This window comes from Chlorocebus sabaeus, chromosome 14 (genome assembly GCF_047675955.1).
Source record: "Chlorocebus sabaeus isolate Y175 chromosome 14, mChlSab1.0.hap1, whole genome shotgun sequence".
Lineage (NCBI taxonomy): Eukaryota > Metazoa > Chordata > Mammalia > Primates > Cercopithecidae > Chlorocebus > Chlorocebus sabaeus.
Genome location: NC_132917.1, coordinates 9,269,307 through 9,294,725, shown reverse-complemented (window position 1 = coordinate 9,294,725; position 25,419 = coordinate 9,269,307). Strand labels below are relative to the sequence as shown.

Genomic DNA, 25,419 nt, shown 5'->3' with positions numbered 1-25,419 from the left:
ACATCCTTAGCACCTACCTGAGCAGGGCCCACTGAGCCAAAATGAGGCTTTAGGTTTTATCTGGACGTTGTTTTGAGAGTTTGGGGTGGGGCAGGGAAACCGCCTGTCCCGTTTTCATGTCTCCACAGGGAAGGACAACAATGGTGTGACATTCCTCTCTGACTCACCCCAGGAGAGGAACAGGCAAGTGAGAGAAACCAGACTTCCCTGACCACTGAGCTCAGGAGGAGACCCCAAGGTCAGCTCCTCCCTGATGTTAATTGGGCCCCTCGGATCCCCAAAGGGTGGAGGGCCTGGAGAGTGCGATCCAGCTCTAAAGTGCAAAGGGTAAAAGCCCAGGTAAGGGAAGGGGCTTGACCAAACTGCTGCCTCCAAAGCAGAGAGCACAAAAGGACACTCTGGTGTGCAGGGAAAAAGTTTACATATGATGTCTTTACCTGACCCTTTAAAAGTTCTATTTTTGATGTAGTTTACAAAGTATATATTTCTTAGTAAGTGTAGGTACATCATATGTAAGTAAGTATATGCTTTGCTGCTCAATTTTTTCTGATAGAGTTTGTGGTTTAAAAAATGTTCAGAATCCTGGCTTTAAAAAAAAAGGCTAGAACACAGGCTCTGGAGTCTAATAGTTGGAGTGTAAATCCTACACTGGGTAAGTTTCTTAACTTCTCCGGCCTTTTTTTAAAAATGGAGCTCTCCATTTAGGTTAGATATTATAATGTACGTAGAACACCTACAACAATGCCTGAAGCATAACAGTTCCTTCGTAGATGACCATTGATAGTCAATGTCTTGTTGCCCTAAGCAATTGCTTTTAGTATCTGGGTGGCACATTTCAGTCCTAGGTGAACTAACAACAGTTATAAGTCGTAAGTTCTTGGTCTTTGAGGAGCTTTCCTCTCCATATGCTCTTTCAGATCAGACTGTGTGTTGACCCGCTTTAACATTTGACAGCTTATCAACAACCTTATGAGAACAGAAACAGAAGAAAGTCAAGAAACAGAAAGTTGAGTCAGTAAATATTTGGTAAGGTTCTTGATGCTTTTTTAAAATTTTGATGTTTTTTTGTTTTGTTCTGAGACAGGGTCTTACTCTGTTACCCAGGCTGAGGAGCGGTGGCACAATCTCAGTTCACTATAGCCAACCTCCTAGGCTTTAGGTGATTCTCCCACCTCAGCCTCCCTAGTAGCTAGGACCACAGACATGTACCATCATGCTCAGCCAATTTTTTTTTTTTTTTTTTTGGTAGAGATGGGGTTTCGCCATGTGACCCAGGTTGGTCTTGAACTCATGGGCTCAAGCGATCTGCCTGCCTCAGCCTCCCAAAGTGCTGGAACTATAGGTGTGAACCACTGCGCCTGGTCTCGTAAGATTTTTAAATTACTGACTCAAATTCAATTTCAGAATATCAAGAATTCCTCTGTTAACTTCATGTGTGATAGTGAAATTGATCATGATAGTAGTACCCTAGTACCAATGATACTGTTTTTCATATGACTTGAAAAATCAAAGCTGAAATCATGATCTTCTACATTAAGAAGGAAATTTATCTTTTTAAAATTTGTGTTTCCCAGTAAGTTTTTCCCAAAGTAGGTTTGCTTTAGAATCTAAAGATACTAAGCTGGTATGTGCTACAGTAGTTAAGATGACATGATTCCTCAGAACTAATACTTCAATTATGCAATTCCTATTCCACTGGATAAGAAGTAATGCTAGGCTGCACACGGTTCACACCTATAATCCCAGGACTTTGGGAAGCCGAGGCCGGAAGACCACTTAAGCCCAGGAATTCCAGATTAGCCTGGCCAATATAGTGAGATCCTATCTCTATGGAAAAATTTTTAAAAATTAGCTGGGCGTGGTGGCACATGCCGATAGTCCCAGCTACCCAGGAGGATTGCATGAGCCTGGGAGGTAGAGGTTGCCTACAAATGACCAACAGGTATATGTATGAAAAAGTATACATCATTAATCATACAAATCATCAGGGAAATGCAAATTAAAACCACAATCATCTCACACTGTTAGAATGGGGCTTTTATCAAAAAGACAAAAGATAACAAGCATTGGCAGGGATGTGGAGAAAAGCGAAGCCTTGCACACCAGGTGGGAATGTAAATTATTATAATACAACCATTACAGAAAACGGTATGGAGGTTCCTCAAAAAACTAAAACAAGAACCACCATATAAACCACTTCTGGGTATTTACCCAAAAGATCTGAAATCAGTTTGTTGAAGACATGTCTTCACCATCCTGTTTACTGCAGCACTATTCACAATAGTCGAGATAGAGAATCAGCCTAAATGCCACCAATGGACGAATGGATTTTAAAAATGTGGTATATATACATAATGGAATACTATTCGACCTGAAAAAAAGAAGGACCTTCTGTCATTTGTGACAACATGGATGAACCTGAAGGACATTATGCTAAGTGAAATATGCCAGGCAAAGGAAGAAAAATCCTGCAAGATCTCATTTATATGCAAAATCCAAAAAACGTGAACTCATAGAAGTAGAGAGTAGAAACTATGGATACCAGGGGTTGGGCATCTTGGTCAAAGCATACAAAATTTCAGTTAGGATGAATAAATTCTAGGGATCTAGTGTACAGCATGGTGACTCTAGTTAATAATAATGTACCATATACTTGAAAATTTTGCTTTGAGACAGTCTCACTCTGTTGCCCAGGCTGGAGTGCAGTGGCAAGATCACAGTTCACAGTAGCCTCAACTTCCTGGATGCTCAGGTGATCCCCCTGCCTCAGCCTCCCAAGTAGCTGGGACCACAGGTGCTTGCCACCACTCCCAGCTAATTTTAAAAAATTATTTGTAGAGATGGAGGTCTCACTATGTTGGTCAGGCTGGTCTCAAACTCCCGGACTCAAGCAATTTTCTCACCTCAGCCTCCCAAAGTACTGGGATTACAGGCACCAGCCACCACACCAGGCTCAAGAGAGTAGATTTTAAGTGTTCTCACCATAAAACATAAGCATGTGAGGTGACAGGTGCGTTAACTAGCTTTATTTAGTCACACACAATGTATACAATATACTAAAACATCACGTTGTACACCATAAATACATACAATAAAAAATTAAAAAAATAAAATCCCTTGCTGTCACAGCATGTCACCCTGAAACGGGCTGTCCTATTTACCCAAAAGAGAAGAGATGCTACTCCTGTGAGACTGCACCCACCACTCTCCTTTCACAAGGCATCAAGGGGCCGAATGAACGCTTGCTATACAAGAAAACACACTTCAGCGAGCAAGTCAGCCGAGGCCCTACATGCCATGCAACTTTGAATTGAATAGGTTTGTAAGAACAGACTACAAGCACAGACCGTGCACGGCCTCCCTGGGGGTTCACACGTTAGCACATGGGGACCACTTTTCTGAAAGGATTTTGTTAAAGGAGATAACAATGATAGTTAATTCTTTATGGTTCTTAACGGTGTGTCAGATACAATTCTAAATATACACACACTCACACACACGCAGAGAAAGAGAGAAAGAGGTAAAAAGACTTCAGGAAATCCTTCATCCCAGTACCTGATTGTCTAAGCAAAATAAAACAAACAACCTGGGTACTTTTAAAAGGCTTGAGGCCAAGCACAGTGGCTCACACCTGTAATCCCAGCATTTTGGGAGGCCAAGGCAGGAGGATCGCTTGAGCCCAGGAGTTCGAGACCAGCCTGGACATGGCTACCAAAAATACAAGAATACATCTCTACCAAAAATACAAAAATTAGCCAGGCGTGGTAGCACTTGCCTGTAGTCTCAGCTACTGAGGAGGCTGAGGTGGGAGGATTGCTTGAACCCAGGAGGCAGAGGTTGCAGTGAGCTTGCAGTGAGCTAAGACTGCACTACTGGACTCTAGCCTGGGTCATGGAGTGAGACCCTGTCTCAAAAAAAAAAAAAAGAAGCCTTGAAATTTCCAAGCTTTGCCCATGAATACTAACACCTGACACCCTACATACTGCTTAACCAAAGGGCTAAGGAATAAGGTTTACAGCCACGATATCATGACCACACTCCTAGCATACAACAAATGAATCAGGGGAGCCGTGAGGAGATGTCCACCTCCTGTGAACCACAGAGGACCAGCTAGAGCGCAGGGCAAGCAGAGCTGAAGGGAGTAAATCCTACACAATTCACTGCTGTCTCTCCTTTTCCTGATAACCACTGAGGAAAAAAGGCTTGGGTAAGGAAGAGTTTAAAACTCTGGGAGCAATTCGATTTTGAAAATATCTGCAGACATTGATTAAGCAGGCACTGGCTGATTTCTCATTGTAGGTGACAGTCAACCAAACTTTAAACTCCTACAAGAATGCAGATGGAGGCTCTGGGAGACAGAAATGGAGAATTTAATTAGGCATAAGAAGTCACCTCATCGTTTCATCAAGACAGAACAACATATTCCTTTCACCTTTCTTTGGCGTTTTCTTCTTTAGTAGGTAATACAAGTCTCATGAAGAACACGAAATTTCTGAGACACATTTAAGAAATTATAACAGATGGTGGGGTCAGGCTCCTACCAGCTCATAACAGTCAACTGTTAAAATTTCAGGAATTTTGCAAGCCAACTGCTAAACACTGCTACTATTAAAAATTATACTATATAAACTCATAATTATGTTATATTAATAACTAAGGTATATACTCAAAACTCATCATTTGCTAATTATACTACATTTTACTATTATCCATGTTCATGAAGTTATTTACATCCACTGTGTTACATGGTGAATGTACTATATAATGAACATCTTTTTCCAACTTCACATTTAGTAATGCACATGGGTAGCTTGAAATTGGCCATTGTGGGAGTATTTACACCACAAGAACAGGCAGGTTGCAAACCAGGGTTCTTTCTTCTCGAGAGTTGACTGTTAAACATTTGTTGCGGATGGTGATAGGGAAGGATAGTGGAGATGTTTAAATGTTTATCACATAGCAAGACAACCCAGTAAAATGCCAATTTGTGTCCCAGGCTCCTCTAAGGTTTAAGTGTGAGGTCTGGAATTAGATTAAAGAGGCCCACACCCCAGATCTGTCACCTTAAAAGCTTCATAACCCTAGGCATATTGAAACATTCTAAGCCTCAGTTTCCTCCTCTGTCAAATGGGGATAATATACCAAGGTCATCAGGTTGTTACTGGAGATCAAATGAGCCTAGTATATATAAAGCGGTCTGCAAAATACACAGTACAAAATCAACAATTACTACAACATCATAAATCACTTAATACTTCCCATTGTTTTAAGAAAATCAGTAGAAGAGGCCGGGCGCGGTGGCTCAAGCCTGTAATCCCAGCACTTTGGGAGGCCGAGACAGGCGGAGCACGAGGTCAGGAGATCGAGACCATCCTGGCTAACACGGTGAAACCCCGTCTCTACTAAAAAAATACAAAAAACTAGCTGGGCGAGGTGGCGGGTGCCTGTAGTCCCAGCTACTCGGGAGGCTGAGGCAGGAGAACGGCGTGAACCCGGGAGGCGGAGCTTGCAGTGAGCCGAGATCGTGCCACTGCACTCCAGCCTGGGAGACAGCAAGACTCCGTGTCAAAAAATTAAAAAAAAAAAAAAAAAAAAAAAAGAAAGAAAATCAGTAGAAGAAACAACTGCCATAGTTCATCACTGTTTACTGAGAAGTACTTTGTGCTTCTTTGAAAATGTACCATGACAATCTCCAATCTATACCATCATCAGTTATCCAAGAGATGCCACATGTACATCTGTTCACCTCTCCAAGATGCAGGTCACGTGCATTATTACATGAACAATAATTGCCTTATGTAACCAGGAAGGCACTGCTTGGAGTTCCTTAGTTTTAAACTTTAAGTGAGTCTAGCTTAGTTTTAAACTTTAAGTAACTAAGGATATTACTAACTAGGCTGCTAGGATCCACTGTAGTTTCTCCCAACTCTGTCTTTCAAGACCATAAAGGCATTCCTGGAAAGGCTGGAAAGGTTTGACAAGAGAGTTCAAAATGCATTCGAAGTTCAGACACACTGGATTCGAAGTCATCAATAAGACTGATGGCCCCTTGAGAGGAACATGGTCTACAACTATTGATTTTCTGTCACGACTATTGCTCTTGACATTACATTCCCTACATGTAAACTTTTAAATTCAACATTAAAATCAATAGCAATCAATATCTACTTACTGTTTACTGTCAACACTCAGCTGTCCCAGGAGAGAATTCAAGAACTGCTTTCTAGGGAAGACAGTCACGAAAGCTCATGTGTCAGGTGGCCAGAAGCATAACCTGTCTGATGGACCTTGTGGGACCATAGTCTCGATACTCTGAAAGCCACTTCACAGAAAATGCTTCAGTCTCCTCCTATCTCTATCACATGGTTTAAGCGTTATCACTGAACCAAGAATGAAAGACTTAAGAAATAAAGGCGGTAAAAATGAAGACCAGTATGTGCCCCCAAGGGGGACAATCTAGGGTAGGGAAAAGTCGGAGGCTTGAGGCAAGCTGTCACCACAGCCTTGTCAGAAATCGCTGGTGATGAGGGAAAATAAGTACTTTCCTGTCTTTAGACGTTGGATTCCACATCTGTCTAATGGATGGGGTGAGCTGGCCTATGTCACCATCTTATTCCATTTCTGCAGAACCTCACACCACTCTCAATGCTGTTTTGGTTTCACTCCTCTTTATTCATTTAAGAATAAAGTTTTGCAACAAGAAGTGCCCTCAACCACCAGTAGCTAAAAATGAAGAATTATCAATGAGTTTCTAATTATCCAAACCCATTTGGTAATATATCAACAATCACTAGCTTACCAAAATGGATTAGAATGCCAAAAGTAAAACTTAGCTTACAGCTCATTTGTTTCCAATCTCAAATCAAGGATTTAAAAATTACCAGCAGCTCAGACGTTCCCAGTACATCTAAGGTCAGGGACTGCATCCTGGAGTAATGAACCCCCAGCTCTCGGTGGATTCCGGAACACTCGATGCAGGTCAGGATGCCCAGGTTGGTGGAAAGCCATGTAGGATCTGCCAAAGAGAACAGGGCAGATTTGAGCTTCCAGTCAAAAAGAATGTCAGGAGTCACAACTTTCTTCCTGCACAGTTACTGAACAAGGAGTTCTGAGCATGAGCATTTTCTGATCCTTAACACAGCTGGAAACTTTGTCCATAATTACCAGCAATTTACATGCAATACCCACATACGCACACATCTACTCTCCCTCTTCTTCCCTCTCTCTCCATCTCCCCATCCTTCCATTCATGTGACAGATGCTGTGTGTGCAAAAATAAACAGGACACACTCCAGTGACCAAGGGCTCCTCAATGGCTGGTCATGAAAACAGACACGCCCATCACCAGCTTGGTCACACTAGCAGAATGGAGCAAGAGGAAAACGACGAGACCAGCCAAAGTCTACTAGTAAAAGGGGAATAGGCTTAAAACATTCGCTTCTATAGATGCTGATAATAACAGAGAACGTACTATGTACATATGATATGCTGTGTTCAGCACGCTGGTAGTAGCAACAATAGTTTGCATTGTTAAGAGCTTCAGAAATCACAGAGCACTTTTGTATCAAATCTAAGAGCCCCAGGAGATGGCCAGGGCAGGGATTTTTATCTCATTATACGGCAGAGACAGCTTCACAATGCTCAGGCTCGAGGTTGCCAGGGAGTGCAGAGCAGACCGTGGCCCTGCCTCTACCTGCATTCAAAGCCACGCTTTCCCCTCACAGCTCGGCTCCTAACATGCCCCTACCATCAGTTTAGAACATGATAAGCACCCACAAAATGCCTGACAGATGAATGTGGAATTTGCTAAAAATGGGAAATTAAAAAGATGTCCTTGAGTACATCATCACAACCCATAAACACAATTCTCTTCAGAATTGTTTGTTACCCTCAGAAACTCACGGTAGGTAAATATCGCAACTTTAGTCAGTAGGCAATAATGAAGTTATTTTTTAAATGTTCAAGTTATTAAAAATGTTATCCATGTTGGAAAACCTTTTTGGCATCTGCGTCTGCGCTTGTGTAGGACGACTCCACTGTATCCACGTGCTTTGGGGAGGCACAAGCATCCATTTAGGTGACTCTACATCATTTTTCTATTACCCACACTGTCTCGGCATTTTAAAATAATGAGTACATACCTTTGAGCTCTTTATCAAAGTGTATGAAAAACCCAAATCGTAAACTGTCTTTACCCTTTCTCAAGAAAGACCATGGCCGGGCGCGGTGGCTCAAGCCTGTAATCCCAGCACTTTGGGAGGCCGAGACGGGCGGATCACGAGGTCAGGAGATCGAGACCATTGTGGCTAACAAGGTGAAACCCTGTCTCTACTAAAAAATACAAAAAACTAGCTGGGCGAGGTGGCGGGCGCCTGTAGTCCCAGCTACTCAGGAGTCTGAGGCAGGAGAATGGCGTAAACCCGGGAGGCGGAGCTTGCAGTGAGCTGAGATCCGGCCACTGCACTCCAGCCTGGGCAACAGAGTGAGACTCCGTATCCAAAAAAAAAAAAAAAAAAAAAAAAAAAAAAAAAAAAAAAAAAAAAAAAAAAAAAGAAAGACCATGATTCACTACTTATCACCCCCTACCTCATCTGCTGCCAAAAAGGTATTTTCGTTTTTTTGTTTGACACAGTCTCGTTCAGTCGTCCAGGCTGGAGTGCAGTGGCGTGATCTCAGCTCACTGCAACCTCCGCCTCCTGGATTCAGGTGATTCTCCTGCGTCAGTCTCCTAAGTAGCTGGGACTACATGTGTGCACTACCACGCCAGGCTAATTATGGTATTTTTAATAGAGACGAGCTTTCACTATGTTGGCCAGGCTGGTCTCGAACTCCTGACTTCAAGTGATCCGCCCACCACAGTCTTCCAAAGTGCTGGGATTACAGGCATGAGCCACTGCACCCTGCCAGTTTTTTTTTTTTTTTTTTAATGGATCCAAGGCCAAATACAGTCTTCAGGGTCATGGGAACCTAAGGGTACTTTCTCAACTGCCCACTCTACTTCGGCTGTGTTTGGTTTATAAGAAAAATTGTCATATAATTAGAGGAATGAAAAGGGGACCGACCATTCTAGCCAAGCCTCCATCTTTTTCGTTTTATAAATGTTCAGAAAATGCACCTGTGTAGTCCCCCGACCCCTCACCCCCACCATTCTGTCTCAATTAGAGTAAGTAAATTCCTTAAACCACATCCTACTATAAAGCCCCTAATATGCTTTATCAAAATGTAAAAATAAAATCTTATTTCACAGAATGTGTCAGCTGAAAGGGACCTGTCCCTTCAGTTTACAGACAGGACAATCGATGTTTAACAAAGCAAGTGGCTCTCCCAGGGTCACAGAGCCAGACAGCAGCTTAAAGCTACTTCAGAAGTTCTGCAAAGTAGGATAAAGGGAGAAGAGAGCAGATTCTAAGCAAGGAAGCCCAGACACATGCAGCCTCTCAGCCCACATGACCTTGAGTTCACCCTCACTGTACCCTTCAGTTTTCATTTCTCAAAAAGCATTTCAATCTTTGCAGCTCTGTCAAACCCTCTTTACTCAGTCCTGCTCTGGGGCCCGGCAGGCAAACGTCTTCCCACCCCTTTCCCCTGCCGCGGTCTGCATAGTTCATTAAGCATTTGTGTAATGGGATGAACTCAGGCTGAGCTGCACTTAATTTTGTGTTTGAAATGAAAGTGAAAATCAATGAATGATTCTGTGAATCAGAATGGGATTTAAATGTCCCAGAACCCAGGGTTGGGTGGGGTCCCTGGGTCACCTGGTGCCCCACAGTCACAGCAAACGTCATTGCCCGTCATCCTCTGCACTTCTGAGATGATCTCCTTTGTCAGTTCTTGGACGATGTTATTTTCTCCAGTATTGTCATCCCCCTTAAATGCGTTGTTTAAAGCTTCTTCTTTGCTATTTTGCAGCACAGACATCCATCTAGAAAAACAAGAGCGACGTTGTGTTAAATCCCACAAACAACAGGTAAGTCCAGCCCAAAGTCCCACCACCATGTAACTTACATTTGACATTCCTGTTCATCTTCGGCTTGGAAGTGGTAAGTTCTGTCATCTGCATAGCAAGAGGAATTTCAACTGTGAGCCCAGACAGCAATCCATACACAATTCCAAAAGAAAGTGGTTTCTAATTAGCCTCTGGAATAATCTTAGCTCTCTGTTAGGAAATTACTGATTTGTATAAAATCAGGCACTCCCTCGTATCCTCCAACTGTCTGCCTTCACTAACAATGGCATTGGAATGCAAAATAAACCTGCCCTTTCCCTCAAGCAAGTTTTAAAAGATGCCGCTTCTAAAAACTGAAGCTATTCCATGAAAACCATCACTATCCCCTCAATTGCTTCATTTTAACTCACTACAGAGTTGGCCCCCAAAAAGTAATTGTTAAAGCCCTTTCAATAATAAAAATCCTTTTTGAAAAGAGTATCTTAGAAGTTTTCTGAGGCCGGGCGCGGTGGCTCAAGCCTGTAATCCCAGCACTTTGGGAGGCCGAGGCGGGCGGATCACGAGGTCAGGAGATCGAGACCATCCTGGCTAACACAGTGAAACCCCGTCTCTACTAAAAAAAAAAATACAAGAAAATTAGCCGGGCGTGGTGGTGGGCGCCTGTAGTCCCAGCTACCCGGGAGGCTGAGGCAGGAGAATGGCGTAAACCTGGGAGGCGGAGCTTGCAGTGAGCCGAGATTGCGCCACTGCACTCCAGCCTGGGCGACAGAGCGAGACTCTGTCTCAAAAAAAAAAAAAAAAAAAAAAAAAGAAGTTTTCTGGCTTTCTTAGAAAAAGATTAGTATAAGAAATTCTAAGAATAATATGCTTTGAGAATCGAGTACTAGAAATACAGCTACATCAGGAGGAGAGTGTTAAATAATGGTCGAATATAAAATTCTACACTCACATATTGCTGGCGTCAGCACCGTTTTACAAGTGTTTCGCCAGGCTGTGGACCTCTGTGTGTGTGCAGCAGGGAGGCGGCTGTGTGGGATGTGGCAGCATCACTTCTGTGCTGCTCTTGCCAAAAACATATAACCTCAATCCACTCACGAGAAAACACTACAGAAATCCAAATGAAGCGGAGTCTGACCAAAACACAGGTCAACACTCTTTAAGAAGGTATCATGAAAAACGAGTGAAGACTACAGAACCGATACAGACGGCAAAAGACCAGGATAAAATCACAAATGTCACGTGGGGTCCTGGATGGAATTCTAGAGCAGAAAAAGGACATTTGGGGGAAAACTGGTAAAATCTGAGTAAGATTTTTAGTTAACAGCATTAAACCAATGTTTCCTGGTTTTGATAACCATATAAATATGATTGAATAACAATCTACCATGGACTACTGGATAACTGTATTAAGATGTTAACAGAAGGGAAAGCTGGGGGAGGGATATATGAATATTTTCTGTCTAAAAGCAGTCTAAAACCAAAGCAAAAAATAAAATAAGATTTAATAAAGAAAAGCGGGGGCAGGGGAACCCAGCTTTTGCAGATGGCAGAATGATGACAAGTACCGATTCTGTTCTTAGGGAAACACAACGAACATCTGTGCTCCTAAAAGTGAGTGGACACGTCACCTCTCTCTGGTGTTTACTCCTGAAAGCACATTGGTTCTCAGAACAACTCTTGGTAAGTGACTGGGTGAGGGCTGAAGCCTAGAGAGGCTAAGCTGCAAAAATCAAGCATAGCCAGCAGCAGAACTTGGTTCCTGGACTTCTGGCCCCACCCTTTCTACAACACCATAGCATCTTTCTCTCTCTCTTTTTCTTTTATTTTTTTGAGACAGAGTCTCACTCTGTTGCCCGGGCTGGAGTGGAGTGGTGCAAATGTGCAGTGCATGGCTCGCTGCAGCCTTGATCTCCCAGGCTCAGGCTATCTTCCCACCTCAGCCTCCCAAAGTACTGAGATTACAGGCGTGGGCCACTGCACCTGGCCAATTTCTGCATTCTGACATGTAAAAACTGCAGAAGCAGGAGGCAAACCTCTGAGGAAAAACTTCAAGCAAGAATCCCCTCTACTACACTCTTTAAAGATGCTGCAAATAAGCAGACAGCTTCTAGCAGCTTCAGCTGTGAGGGAGAAGAGCAGGAGGAGACTGAGGGGGCGATTGGAGCACTCAGGTGCTGGTGGCCAGCGAAGGGGAGCTTCCAGCCGGGGCTCTGGCTCTACTGGCCGCTAACCTGCCGTGTGGACCTGGAAGGTTACTGACTCCCTCTGGCTCCATCCTACTCAGGGGACTCACTTGGATCACCTCAAAATTCTCCTATTCTTTCCATCCTGCCCAGGGTGCCAGTGGGGTTTGCGGATAATGGCTCCGGACTTGAATTTGCTACAAGTGGGGTCAGTCTGCAGGCAATGGATTGGATGAGCTCCCAGAAAGGCTGGCCTTGCCACAGAACCATCCTGCTAGAAGAGCCCATGCCCGTTTACATCTTTTTCTTTTTTAAAAGTGACAAAGTCTCCCTCTGTTACCCAGGGTGGAGTGCAGTGGCACAATCACAGCTCACTGCAGCCTCAAATTCCTGGAGTCAAGTGATCCCCCTACCTTAGCCTCCCAAGTAGCTCGGACTATAGGTGTGAGCCACTGCCCCCAGCCCCAATTCCACCTTCATGAGAATGGGAAGCCCCTGTTTAGGGGCAAGGATGGTAAAGGAGCATCTTGTAGGAAGTAACTGCAACCAGCCAGTCAGTCTATTGCTCTTCTGAGTTCTCTGGGCAGATTCCAAGATGAACTGACCAGATGAGGAGGAGGAGGAATGGGTGACCATGCGGTGCCTGGCAGACGCACACAGAAAATATCACCCTCACTGCCTCAATGCATGTGCCTCCACTTGACTTCCCCAACTGCCCAAATGTCTTTTTTTTAAGACAGTTTTGCTGTGTTGTCCAAGCTGGAGTGCAATGGCACGATCACAACTCATTGCAACTTCAACCTCCTGGGCTCAAGCGATCCTCCCATCTGAGCCCCCGAGTAGCTGGGACCAAAGGCACATGCTACCATACTCAGCTATTTTTAAATTTTTTGTAGGAGGTCTTGCTATGTTGCCCAGTCTGGTCTCAAACTCCTGGCCTCAAGCAATCCTCCCATCTTGGCCTCCCAAAGTGCTTGCATTACAGGTGTGAGCCACTGCCTGCCCCACCCAAATATCTTGAGAGTTCAAAAGCATCTTGGTGATGCTTATCCCATGAGGCTGGTCAGGAAGCAGAGAAGGAATCTGAGAGGGTGAAGACAGATGCTCCTGAATCAGCCAGAACCGGGCCCTGACCCCATATCCCTCACGTTCTCAGGATATTCATCAAATCACGGCTTACACTGAAGCCCGGTTTACCGTAATGACTCTCTGGGGTGTCTGGCCAGTTTTCAACCCAAACCTATACAGCCCTGCACAAAGCATTTTCACTGCAGATACTCATAGGGAAGGCACCTTTTGAAAACTCGCTGAGGATGAAGAATTTGCATGACTGGAATTCATTTTACCCACTGGAAGACAAGCAGGGAAGGAGGAGGGATGAGAGCTCTTTTCAAAGACAACAACGGACTCTCGAAAACTCATGACACTGCCCCCAACTATGCTTAGCAGGCCTTTCTGGGCATCAGAGGCCAGAAGTCCTTCCTGAAGATGTTTAAATGCATCAGGCTGCAGCAAAGACACTGGCAGGATCTTGAAATATCAGTTGGCCACAGGGCTTGTGTGTGGCCAGATTCACAGAGGACCACGTTCCCACATGTGTAAGAGCTGCAGTAACTCACGCCCAGAAGGGAGGCATGCACACTTGCCATCTACCGATCCTCCCTGCTGCCTGCTGTGTTGTAAAAAGGTGTAGGCTGGGAATACATTGGAGCAAGTGCTTCTGCACATATGGCATGTAGCAGGGTCTCCCTGCGGGGCATGCTGGAGGGACCTGGGGCAGCTGAGGGAAGAAGTCCCTACACCCACCTCCAGGCGATCGGTTCACTATTATTGCTTATGAGTTAATGATGGGCATTTTAACGCAGAGCTTGTGCGTTACTAGTTCAGAAAACGGAAAGGCCTAAAACCCTCTGAGTCAGCCCCAGCCACTGGCAGACATCAGATTACACCATCAGGTTTTCTGAAACCCTTCAATTCAAGTCTTTTTGGCTAGCTAGACACAGGTAACCCAGCAGTGATCACTCCGTGTGTGTGTGTGTGTGTTTTAAAGAGTCAGGGTCTTGCTATGTTACCGAGGCAGGATGTCTGCTCCTGAACTTGGGTGATCCTCCTACCTCAGCCTCCCGAGTAGCTGGGACTACGGGAGCACACCACCACGCCTGGCTTGCAATCACATTTTAAACTCTGGCCAGTACTCAGCAATTTTGTAACATCTTGTATGAATGAAAGGCAAGTTTGATGAGAGTTTGTGGACCTTACTAGACTGAGTCAGGATGAGTGTCTGACACAGGATAAAGTCCGTTTTATGTTACAAATCAGTCTAGAGTCTGAAGAACAGAACAAATGGTACTGGAACCCTCTGCACACATCACAGTGCTCAACCCTCCCCAGAGATTGACACAGAGGGTATGAGAAGGGAAAAAAGGAGGATAAGAGCAAGCCATTGTGGTAAGATGGAGTGCTAATTACCCACAGTTTGCTGGGAATGCTAAATCACATAACCAGTGACTTCCTAGCCCTCAATAATACAGGTCAACAGATATTTGAAAAGGCAGCCATCTCCCGCTCAGGGGTACTGAGGCACAGAGAATAGCACCGCCTCCCTACAGTACGCAGTCCGGCGTGGTCCTCTGCAAATATAACTCTTGCGCCCAAATCCCTAGTGACTGCCTCTTCAAAGGAGAGACTGGCCCTTTCTTCCCCTAGACTGTAACCCTGCCACACAGAAATACCAAGGAAAAAAGGTTTATCTTATTTTCTTTTATGAGCCCCCTTCAATTCAGGGGGTGCTGAGTAAACATTCACCACAATGGATGGTTCCGTGGGGATTCTTTTGTGAACACCACAAAAAGGAAAAGCATAGAGAAGCAGAAAAACTAATCCTGTGGTGAGGAAGAAAAACAGTTTCAAACACTGAAGTTTCAAGGGCCCTGTTGAAGACCCTCATTTTAGTTTTATAGCATTTCTAACATCACCCAAATTATGTAAATTTTTGAAAACAGAATTGTCCTTCTTTTCTCTTTTTAAAGTGAAGGGGTTTTAGGCTTGCGGGCTTCTCTGATAGGATCTCCTTATTTAGGAACAGGAATGCTGAGGCTAAGAGCTCAGAGAGCCAGGTGATGATGTCTCAGGTCTACAGTGTCCCTGAGGAGCAGGGCCAGTCCTCAAAGTCAAACTCTCAACTAGAAAGGCTAGCAAGCCAGCAGTTACTAATGGAACACAAAGCATGCATATCGCTAGAAAAAAGGGTATGTCTCTTCAAAAACCAATTCTTCAGAATGCAGTGTGTGAAATGTGAAGGACGCCACAGAAGAGAGCATAAAACAATGTCTCTGTGGTGCAGCATCTCAGAGGGAGCCTTACGTGAAATAAGGTCAAAGCACTTCTTCTCCTCAGGGTTGGTCTTCACCTGGCAGGTTAGCAGGTTGAGCTTTGCAGGAGGCCGGTTAGCCTGTTTAAAAGCAAAAAACAAATAAAAAGGTTGGGGTTGGGTGGAAGGAATAGAAAATCATACAGTATCAATCCTCACGAGATACAGCAAGAGCAAGCTCTTCACTAGTTCGCAAAGGTGGCCTTTAGAAGGCAGACTTGACAGAGGAAAGCATGACTGAGACAAATTACAGAGGCCCTTGAACTTCGTCTCCACAGAGGGCAATTGCCTCCCTGCAAGGGCACCTTGGTGGTCTACACAAACCCACCTGGACAAGGGGACAAGCGATGCCAGCTTTGAGGCTGCTGGCAGTGGGTGCCTTCAGATCAAGGTACTGCCATGGCTAAGCCCAAAACATTTGGTTCTGACTCTTACCAACAACACAGATGATGTGCCAGGTAACTTGGGCACCCAGTTCAATTTCTGGTGACCTTAAAAGCACTTTTTCTTAGCAAAAACCTCACTTCCAGGGAAGGTAATTTCACAGCACAAAAATGGCAGAGAAATTATTTTCCTACTGTTTGAAGTGATGACAGATAAAAGATTCACATTCCTAAATGCCAACCATCGCTGTCACTTAAGTTTCAACAAAACATACTTCATTCATATCTGTAACCCCCAAACCCTCTCCCCCATACATGACACCAAGCGATCACAACATACTTTCATCAGAGGTGTGTCAAAAATGGCTACTTTATTACAGTTTCAAAAAATAGATCATACTTAGTCCAAAAAAGCAAAGGACTGAGGGTAAGAAGATAATTTCAGAAACAAAAATTTCAAACGGCAGAATACCTCTTAGAAATCTTGGAAGAATATCCAAATAAGAGTGGGCTTATCTTACCCACCTACCAAGCTGCTAAAGGAAAGATCACATAAGAATGTCTTAAACTTCCATCGTTCTTGGGCCCCACTTCCCTTGGCCACCAGTCACTTCAAGATGAAAAAAACCTGGATTTGGGATTAATCCAGATACATACACATATGCATCTATGCCTGGACAGACATGTGAAACCCTCATGCACCTCCAGGCCCAGCAGCTTCCTTCCAGTGAGTCTACAGAGTTAGGGTGGGAGAGTTGAACCCATCCTTGCAGAGTGAAGGATTTGGGTTTAATACATGTAAGTTTGGACTAGTGAAAGTCCGATAAACAGGGTTGTACTAGACTCTCCTCGTTCGTAGCTGTGTTGGTCTTATCTTCTACAGGTTAGTCAGATACTCTCCATACTCTGTAGGTATCTCAGAGAATTCCTAGAGCGTCAGAAATCAGTATTAGAAGACACCAAGCTCTGCCTAATCATGTAAATCTGGACACTTCCAAGTGAAAGCACCACTGACTGTGGATTGTGACCAATCGGATTACCTAACTTATCCAGGAACCAACACACAAAATGATCTATTTCTAGAGACATGGTTACAAACCATGCATGCAACCAAGTACTTTAACACAGGTGTATATCCACCCATACGTAGCCTGTGTCTATTCTGTTACCACCCTGTGATGACACAACTATCCATGGGCAAATTTTAGGGCTACTTCCAAATTGTGGGGTCTTAGATACATAATAAATGAGGTTTGTGCACTTTGATAAATACAGAAGCACCTTCATGGACAAAATGATGACTCTGAATAACAATAGCTACATTTACTCAGCTATTTTTATTATACACCTTCACAAGGCAGGCACTGTTCTAAATATTTTTCATGAAATAATTCCTTTAATTTTCCTAACTGCCCTTTGAGGTCGGAACTACTCCAATTCTGTAGCTAAAGATACCAGCCCGGACAGACCAAATAATTTGGTTGAGGTTACACAGCTAGGGAGGGGGGAAGCTAGGATTCCAACAAGTCAGGCTGGCTCCACGGCGTGGGGCTCAACTGTCACTCCCCCGTCCTTGACTTGGGTCTCCCTGTCCTTGACTCGGGTATCCATGGAAGACAGTCGCTTGCCTGGACTTATCTTTAAGAGCAGCAAAGAACCACAACTTAAATTACACCACTCATCCTCCCTCCCCACCTCCACTTTGCAGTCTTTCTTTTTTTCCCTGTGATATGGGGAAAGGTGTTCGTTCTTTACTACCATTAAAGACAGATTTCTCACTTCACAGCATACCACAAAATAGAGAAAAATATTCAGCGCCTTTATTTGAAGTAGGAATTTATAACGACATAAATGTGCCTACATATTAAAAAATGACAACCATAAGAATGGCTCCACAAAACATACAAGCTGATCTTAAGCAATATCATCAGCAGTTCTGTTTTACATTAATAACTGTTTGCTATTCAGGTTAAATATTAAGTATACAGATTAAGTATTAGCTAACGGTAAAGCTATTAGACAAATTTATGGGAGAAAGTTCTATACATTAAAATCCTTCCCTGTTGCAATTTGGAAAAATACAGTGTCGCCTGGGTGCAGCAGCTCACACCTATAATCCCAGCGCTTTGGGAGGCTGAGGCAAGTGGGTCACCTGAGGTCAGGAGTTCGAGACCAGCCTGACCAATATGGTGAAACCCCGTCTCTACTAAAAATACAAAAATTAGCTGGGCATGGTGGCGTGTGCGTGTAGTCCCAGCTACTTGGGAGACTGAGGCAGGAGAACTGCTTGAACCCGGGAGGCAGAGGTTACAGTGAGCTGAGATCAGCCACTGCACTCTGGCCTGGGCATCACAGCAAGACTCCATCTCCAAAAGAAAACAAACAAATAAAAAAAAAAAAAAACCAGGGTCATCAGTTAACTGAGATATAGAACAGTTTCATCTAATTCACAAAACACCAGTATTTTCTTGAGAATTTAATTTGAGAAGCCCTAGTTCAGAAAACTCAGGAAGGAATATGGTGAAAAAACGATGCGACAGTCTTAGAGTTTGTCACGCAGGCAGAGATTATCAGTGATTCTCCATTTTAAACACGCCGTTCTATTTTTTTCCAATTTGTCAGGCTTTTAGAAGGAAGATGTTTTCTTCTTTCTTCATGACTGATCATTTTAAAAAATTTTTAGATTGTGCAAGAGCCGGTGGACATTCTTTCCAGCGCAACACAGTCTCCTGCCCTCAGTGGCGTGGCAATGCTGTGAGCCTGGCAAAGACGATACCTAATTAGAGTTATTTTGTCCCAAGGATCACTTCCTCCTAGGGCCAGAAAACAGACTTGGCTAAGAGGGAAACGCAGCTTGGGCTTGACCGAATCTCCCGAATGCTATCCTCAATCCTCCACTCCAATCAGGTACAACAACTTCATTTCCCGAAGGTTGCCAGCTTCCTGGGAAGGGTTTTCCTACCAGTGTAAATACACCCTGTGTGTTTCCATTTCTTAAAGACCTGCTTCACAGCTGTGTGCCAGGCTCTGCTCTTAGATTTCCACTTCATCAAGTCTTTGGAAATGTGCCCTTTTTTCCTGACAGTACACGAGCACGCTCAGCAGCTGCTGGCCAAACAGGTGAGCTGAACAAGAAATCAAGTCAAAACCAAACCAAACCAAAAGGGCGTCTCTCCATCCTCTTCCTTGGTATGGGCAAACTCACTTTCCCATGTGCAACCCCTCTGTAGATGCAGTCAATACAGAGGGGTCCTCTGGATTCTGACTTCCAGAGCACGCAGGAAAATAGGGAAAAGGTGAGAAAAGGAACACTCAGCCACTGAATGGAGCGCTAGAAAACTACTTATTTTGCTGCATGGCAGCAAGGCAGTGAATCAAGACAACCCCACCTGCCACCCCTGCAGGATGTAGGCAGCAATGGCTGCTAAAGGCAAGAGGAGACCTCTGGAAGTGGAGATTCCCTGGAGAGGGGTTTCCCCTCCAAACACAAAGCACTTATTAAATATGCACGCTGTGTGACAAGCTGAGTTCTCAGCATCCCAGTGATGCCGGTTATAACTGTACTGTCTGCCAAAAACTGGGGCAATCCATGCAAACTTAAAGACAGCTAAGCCTCCATGTCTTTTGAGAAGAAGTTCACGCTATGGAAGTGACTTGAAGTGAAGCTGATGCTGTCAGCAAAGGATTACCAGACCTGTTTTCCACCTGCCATGGAAAGAGTCACTACCTGGCTTACCCTGAGGCCTGGATCTAGGGGAACTCTCAATGAAGCAAATATGCCCCTTGATTTCAGAGCGGTAAAAGCATGAACTAGAACTTAGTTGTATGACAGTTTCTGCACTGAGGCAGTCAATCTGAGTTCAAACAAACAGCGAGTAGACACCAATTTGAAAGCAGACCACAGAACCACAGGTGTTGAGATCTGGAAGGTATTTAGAAGGAAGCCTAGTCTCATCTAATCTAACATTCCTAATATTAAAGACAGTGATGGCTGGATAAATTTGCTTCCCTTGGTCTACAGAACTCATACCCTCACATCCATGCATGGAAAGAATGTCTTTTTTGTCTTTTTGAGATGGAGTCTTGCTCTGTCTCCCAGGCTGGAGTGCAGTGGTGTGATACTGGCTGACTGCAAACTCCGCCTCCTGGGTTCAAGCAATTCTCCTGCCTCAGCCTCCCAAGTTGCTGGGATTACAGGTATGTACCACCATACCTGGCTAATTTTTGTATTTTTAGTAAAGGCAGGACTTCGCCATGTTGGCCAGGCTGATCTCGAACTCCTGACCTCAGGTGATCTGCCCACCTCAGCCTCCCAAAGTCCTAGGATTACAGGCATGAGCCACCGCACCTACCCAGAACGTCCCATTAAGATCCAAACTGCATGGCCCTAGGGGGGTACGGTGGTGATCACATGACCAGTGAAAGCTGGGTTTTGAAAATAGAAAATGACCTTCATTTCCAAGTTCAGAGACACATTCAATCCCCTAGAACAGAGGTCTTCGAGAATCCCTATACTGGGTATATACCATTCTAGCTTCTCTCTCCCTTTCTAAAACGAAGTCGGCAAAAACGAAGGCATCCCCAGAGGAACACAATCCTTGCTGCTGTGACATGCTTTGACTGGGGTTTTACTCTATTCCCTTATTCATAAGAACTTCAGGGCCATTTCTCTGGACCCCATGTTGAGTGATGACATTTCTATAGGGGCCAGAAAATCCCCTCTGAGCTCCTGCCCAGCTCTGCCTTCACCAGGGGACTGGAGGGACAAGTGGCAGGAAAGGCGGTCACTATCATCCACTCACACGCCCAAGGCTGCTGGACTGCATGCACTAGTAGGCCTCTGCTTGGGGAATGGGAATGCAAACGACTCTCAGCATCTCACTAGCAACAAAAAAGCAACAACCTCAGCCTTGAGACATCACCAAAGCTGTTTACTAGTCCATGTGGTTTTCACCAGCTCTGGTCACGCCAGGTGAGGCAACAGTATGCATAATACTGCCATGGAAAGAAGAGTGTGGTGTGCAGGGCTGGGTCTGTGATCCAAGTGCCTGGCCTCTGAAAGCTAGATTGGTAAGGAACTTTATCCTGACTGGCTTTTCATAAGCTCAACATAGAGGGCTCTGTTTTTTCTTGCATGGACTCTGATAAACAGGATGATGGAAAGAGGCCTTAAGGTTGGGCACCATATGTTAGATTTCGATAATAAAATTACTGAAATCTCTCTTCTCATGGATTTCTGGTCCCCAGAGTCCTGCCCATTTATATGTTCTTCTCTTAATGGAAAAGTAGAACTCTTCCCAAGTGAGATGTTTGATTTCCAGAGACAGAGCTAGGGCAGCAGTTTGCGGTTGTGTGCTTTCTGGAGTCACAGGCTTCTCAATAAAGACAACCTGGCTGATCAGTTACTCTTGACTCTGCTAGGGAGTGGAAGATAACAAGGACAAGGCTCCACTTGGCAAAAAAAGAAAAAAAAAAGAAAGAAAGCAAGCCTAAACAGGCTGCAGGTGCACCAAATCAAGATGGAGGCCAACAAGCATTTCTCACAGGGAAGTTCTTCAAGACGCATCCTTAATACCATAACACACGGAGAACAACTCCTGCCCTCTAACTTCAGAAAGTTCTCCAACACCAACCTCATCTAATACATCAGACACCATGGATTAAAAGAGAATACTTACGGTACCATGGGATATGGTCAGAAAACCATTTTTAACTGAACATTTCCTTTTCTGCCACACTTTTCGGATCCTTGTGGATAAGTGGGAGAAACAATAAGAGTTTAGACATTTTGGACACATGAGATAACGAACGTACATTTAAACTCTAGCAACACCCCCTCACGTACCCGTCGCTCTTCTTGTAGAGGCTGCCGTTCCGCTCGGTCCCATGTTCCTTGTTTCCCTGAGGCTGATGTAAGCTATAAGCTGTGCTCTGACGAATTTGGGAGTCCTAAAAAATGAAGAGTGTTTTTAATCTTGTCCAGGTCCCAATTTTTAGAAAAGCAGTACACAAAGGAAACTTATGCCTAATAAGCTTTTTTTTTTTTTTTTTTTTTTTTTAACAACAACAACAAATTGGAGAAATTTCCCCTTCTCAACACAGCAAAAAAAGAGACATCAGATTCCTCTCCAGGAACTGATAAATGTCATCTATCAGGCTGGAGAAGGAAATGTCAGGAAACCAATATCCCAAACTGGCTGAAGGAACGAGCCCTGGAAGTTTCCAGGTTTTATTTCATTATGAGCCTTAACCCCCTGACAATGACATGAGGCTCCCACTATGGCCAGAGCAGCCCTTAAGGAGAGAGGTGATGCAGTGAGTGGAAAGGCAGGGGTTTCCAAGCAAAACAACAAAACCAGCTTTCTGTCCCTTACTACAGAACCATCACATAAGCTCTCTGCCTCAGTCTCCTTCTTGGGCAATAAGAAAAGAATACCCAGTAAGGTCAATAAACAGTAAGGACTCAGTAGGATTACACATATGAATATCAACAAGTACTACACAAATCTTCACTTCCTCACCCCATCAATCTTAAGTAAGGGGGGTCTGACCCTGACCAAGGGGAGCTTAATCACAGACAAGCCATCCACATGGTCAGCTGAGAATCTGATTGAATCTACCACAACTGGGAAACTCCAGCCCAGCAGCTTCTTAAGGCAAGCAAGGACTAGCAATGAACACCCAGGGCCCAAGTCCAGTGTCTGGCATCCAAAAGGTGCTCAACTGGTGTTTAACAAATGTTATCAGGCTGGACACAGTGGCTCATGCCTGTAAACCCAACACTTGGGGAGACCAAGGTGGGTGGATGGCTCGAGCCCAGGAGTTCAAGACCAGCTTAGGCAACATAGCAAGACCTCATTTCTACAAAAAATACAAAAGTTAGCTAGGCATGGTGGCAGGTGCTTGTAGTCCCAGCTATGCAGGAGGCTGAAACAGGAGGACTGCTTGAGCCTGGGAGATCAAGGTTGCAAAGAGTCCTGATAGCACCACTGCACGTCAACCTCGGTGACAGAGCGAGACCTTGTCTCAAAACAACAAAAACCAAACAAAACAAACAGTATCAGACACTGTTTTGTAGAACTGGCCACCAGTGCCAGTGCAGGAAATTCTATTTCCCTGAGACTTAAATGAGAGGGGAGCAAGATGTGAACAAATTGTTCACAGGTTAACCAGGAAAGGGCCGAGATCTGCCCGCAGGTGTTTAATGAGAACTCCTATCCAGTTCATTCCATAATAGGAGAAACAGGGACATAATGAAAGTAGTGGTTTGCTCCAGGCGCAGAGCTCCTTAAAGCAAGAGCAGAGAGTGGAATGGAATCCTGCCTTCCACTCTGAGGCTCCCTCCATTACACCATCTTCTCTTCCCAGAGAACAGCCTCAGAGTCTAGGGCCATTCTCATCACTGCCACTGAGCAGCTCACCATCCTTGGAGAACGAAGCACATCCCCAAACGATGAAAGAACTAACGCAGGAAAATTAGTGTGATAGAAGCTGAGAATAAGAGTACTCAAGAACTGAAGAGTCAATGGGAGAAAAGCACAGGAAAAAGTGAGTTTTAAACATGAAGGCAAGAAATGGCAGAGAATCAGGGGAGGATCTTCAAGACAAAGTAGACAGAACACAGAAGACATGGGGAGGCCATGTGGTCAGCAACCAGGGAAGCTGGACAAATACTGCATCTGAGGCAGTAAGGCCTGGGAGTGGACAAGACGGGCTAGAGTCAGAGTTTCAACTGCATCTCAAGGCACAGGCAACCTCTTGGATTTCTGACAGTTTGAAAAAAGATTCTGAAGCACAAAACTGTTTAATTTTAATGAAGTCCAGTTTACCTACTGTTTCTTTCATCACTTGTACTGTAAGGGTGCTATCTAAGAAACTATTGCCTAGTCCAAGGCCATGAAGATTTATCTTTATAAAATCTCTTCCAAGAGCTTTATAGTCTTAGCTCTTACATTTAGGTCTTTGACTCATGTTGAGTTAATTTTGATTATGGTGTGAGGTAAGGGACCAAGTTCCTTCTTTGCTTGTGGCTGCCCCAGCAAAATTTGTTGAAAAGACTACTCTTTCTCCATTGTCTTGGCACCCTTGTTGAAAATAAACTGTCTCTAAATGTAAGGATTTATTTCTGGACTCTCAGTTCTATTTCACTGGTCTATATGTCTCTCCTTATGCCAGTACCATACTGTCTTGATTATTACAGCTTTGTGGTAAGTTCTGAAATCGGGAAGTGCAAGTCCTCCAACTTTGTTCTTCTTTTTCAAGACTGTTTTGGCGATTCCGGGTCCTTTGCATTTCCACGTGAACTTCAGAATCAGCTTGTCAATGTCTGCACAAAGGCAGCTGGGATTTCTGATGGGGACTGCACCGACTGTGTAGATCAATTAGGGGAGTACTGTCATTGTCACAATATTAGTAAGTCTTCCACCCCATGCACATGAGTGTCTAGCACTGACTTTTTAAACTCTGCCAAAGAAGAAAAACCAAAAAACTCCACGTGAGCAATCAGTAACGTGCTGAGGCACTCTTCATTACTGAACTGACAACCGACCCTGAAACAAGCAGAGCCCAGGAGGGGAGAAATGAACTCATTTCCACAGAAACTTCACACAGCACTTGTGCCTCTGGATAAAGTAGGGCACACGCACATTGATGGGATGAGGATGGTCCCAGTTTCCACATTTTCTCAGAAGGGCAGAACATTGGCACCAAAATTTAGAGCAAATCCAGCCTTCAACGTTGCTGGGAACAATGGTGTGGAAGGAATGTGGAGAAATATTGCTCACCTGTACAGCGTCTCTGTGAAAGACTAAAAATAAACCTGTCAGGAGACTCAACTGCACAACCAAGAAATACGTCTATTGATTTGGGGAGAAAAAAAGCCCTGCACAAAGTAAGTGGTGAAATCATGTGACAACACTGCTAACACTGTTCGTGCCGCACATGTTAATCAGAGCCATTTTCAGGTCTCACGAACAGGATAAGGGACATTCTTCTCAACAGAATCAGACCCTACGCCAGAAGGTGACAAAGAAATCACCCTGTTTTATTCTTTTCTTTAGACCAATTAAAGCACGCAGGCAAGTCTGAACTAAGCTAGCCTATAAAACTTCACATTTGTAAAAAAGAGGAATAAAATCTGTTTAACATAAAATTGAACTGTTTTAGCGTGAATTATTTCAGCATCCTCCAGGTGACTCCGAGACGACCCGGGTAACAATAGACTTTGTTGGCCTGTACAAAACGCCTGACCAGGTGAAGGCCTGACAGAGGAAACTGGCCCTTTCACATGACCGAGGTTTTGATTTTCAGAATACTATTCAAGGGAAAAGAATCTCTCCTCCTGGAGAGAAGAAGAACATAAGTAGTAAGAGAGGCCAGGGTGGTCCATGTTGCCCCAATTCCTAGAGACTCCAATGTACTCTCCACTTTCCTAAGAGAGACAAAGACAACCTAAACTCGACTGACAAAGCCTCAATGTGCAGGGACTGTTTGTGTGCCTGAGTATGCAGGGTAAGCGGGCACTTGGTAGAACCTCAA

General features: G+C 44.3%; 1 protein-coding gene across 7 annotated transcripts in view; it reads right to left on the bottom strand.

Moving 5' to 3' along the window:
• The window catches only part of ASAP2 (ArfGAP with SH3 domain, ankyrin repeat and PH domain 2), a 202,472-nt gene that overhangs the window by 42,965 nt on the left and 134,088 nt on the right, over positions 1 to 25,419 (bottom strand). For all 7 annotated transcript variants that reach the window (XM_073022767.1, XM_038006536.2, XM_073022765.1 and 4 more), the window contains 6 exons: positions 21,728 to 21,831; positions 21,561 to 21,630; positions 15,493 to 15,580; positions 10,006 to 10,054; positions 9,756 to 9,922; positions 6,882 to 7,015 (listed from right to left, as the gene is read on the bottom strand). In XM_073022767.1, coding sequence (XP_072878868.1) covers positions 6,882 to 7,015; positions 9,756 to 9,922; positions 10,006 to 10,054; positions 15,493 to 15,580; positions 21,561 to 21,630; positions 21,728 to 21,831 — 612 coding nt within the window. The remainder of the gene's footprint in view (positions 1 to 6,881; positions 7,016 to 9,755; positions 9,923 to 10,005; positions 10,055 to 15,492; positions 15,581 to 21,560; positions 21,631 to 21,727; positions 21,832 to 25,419) is intronic.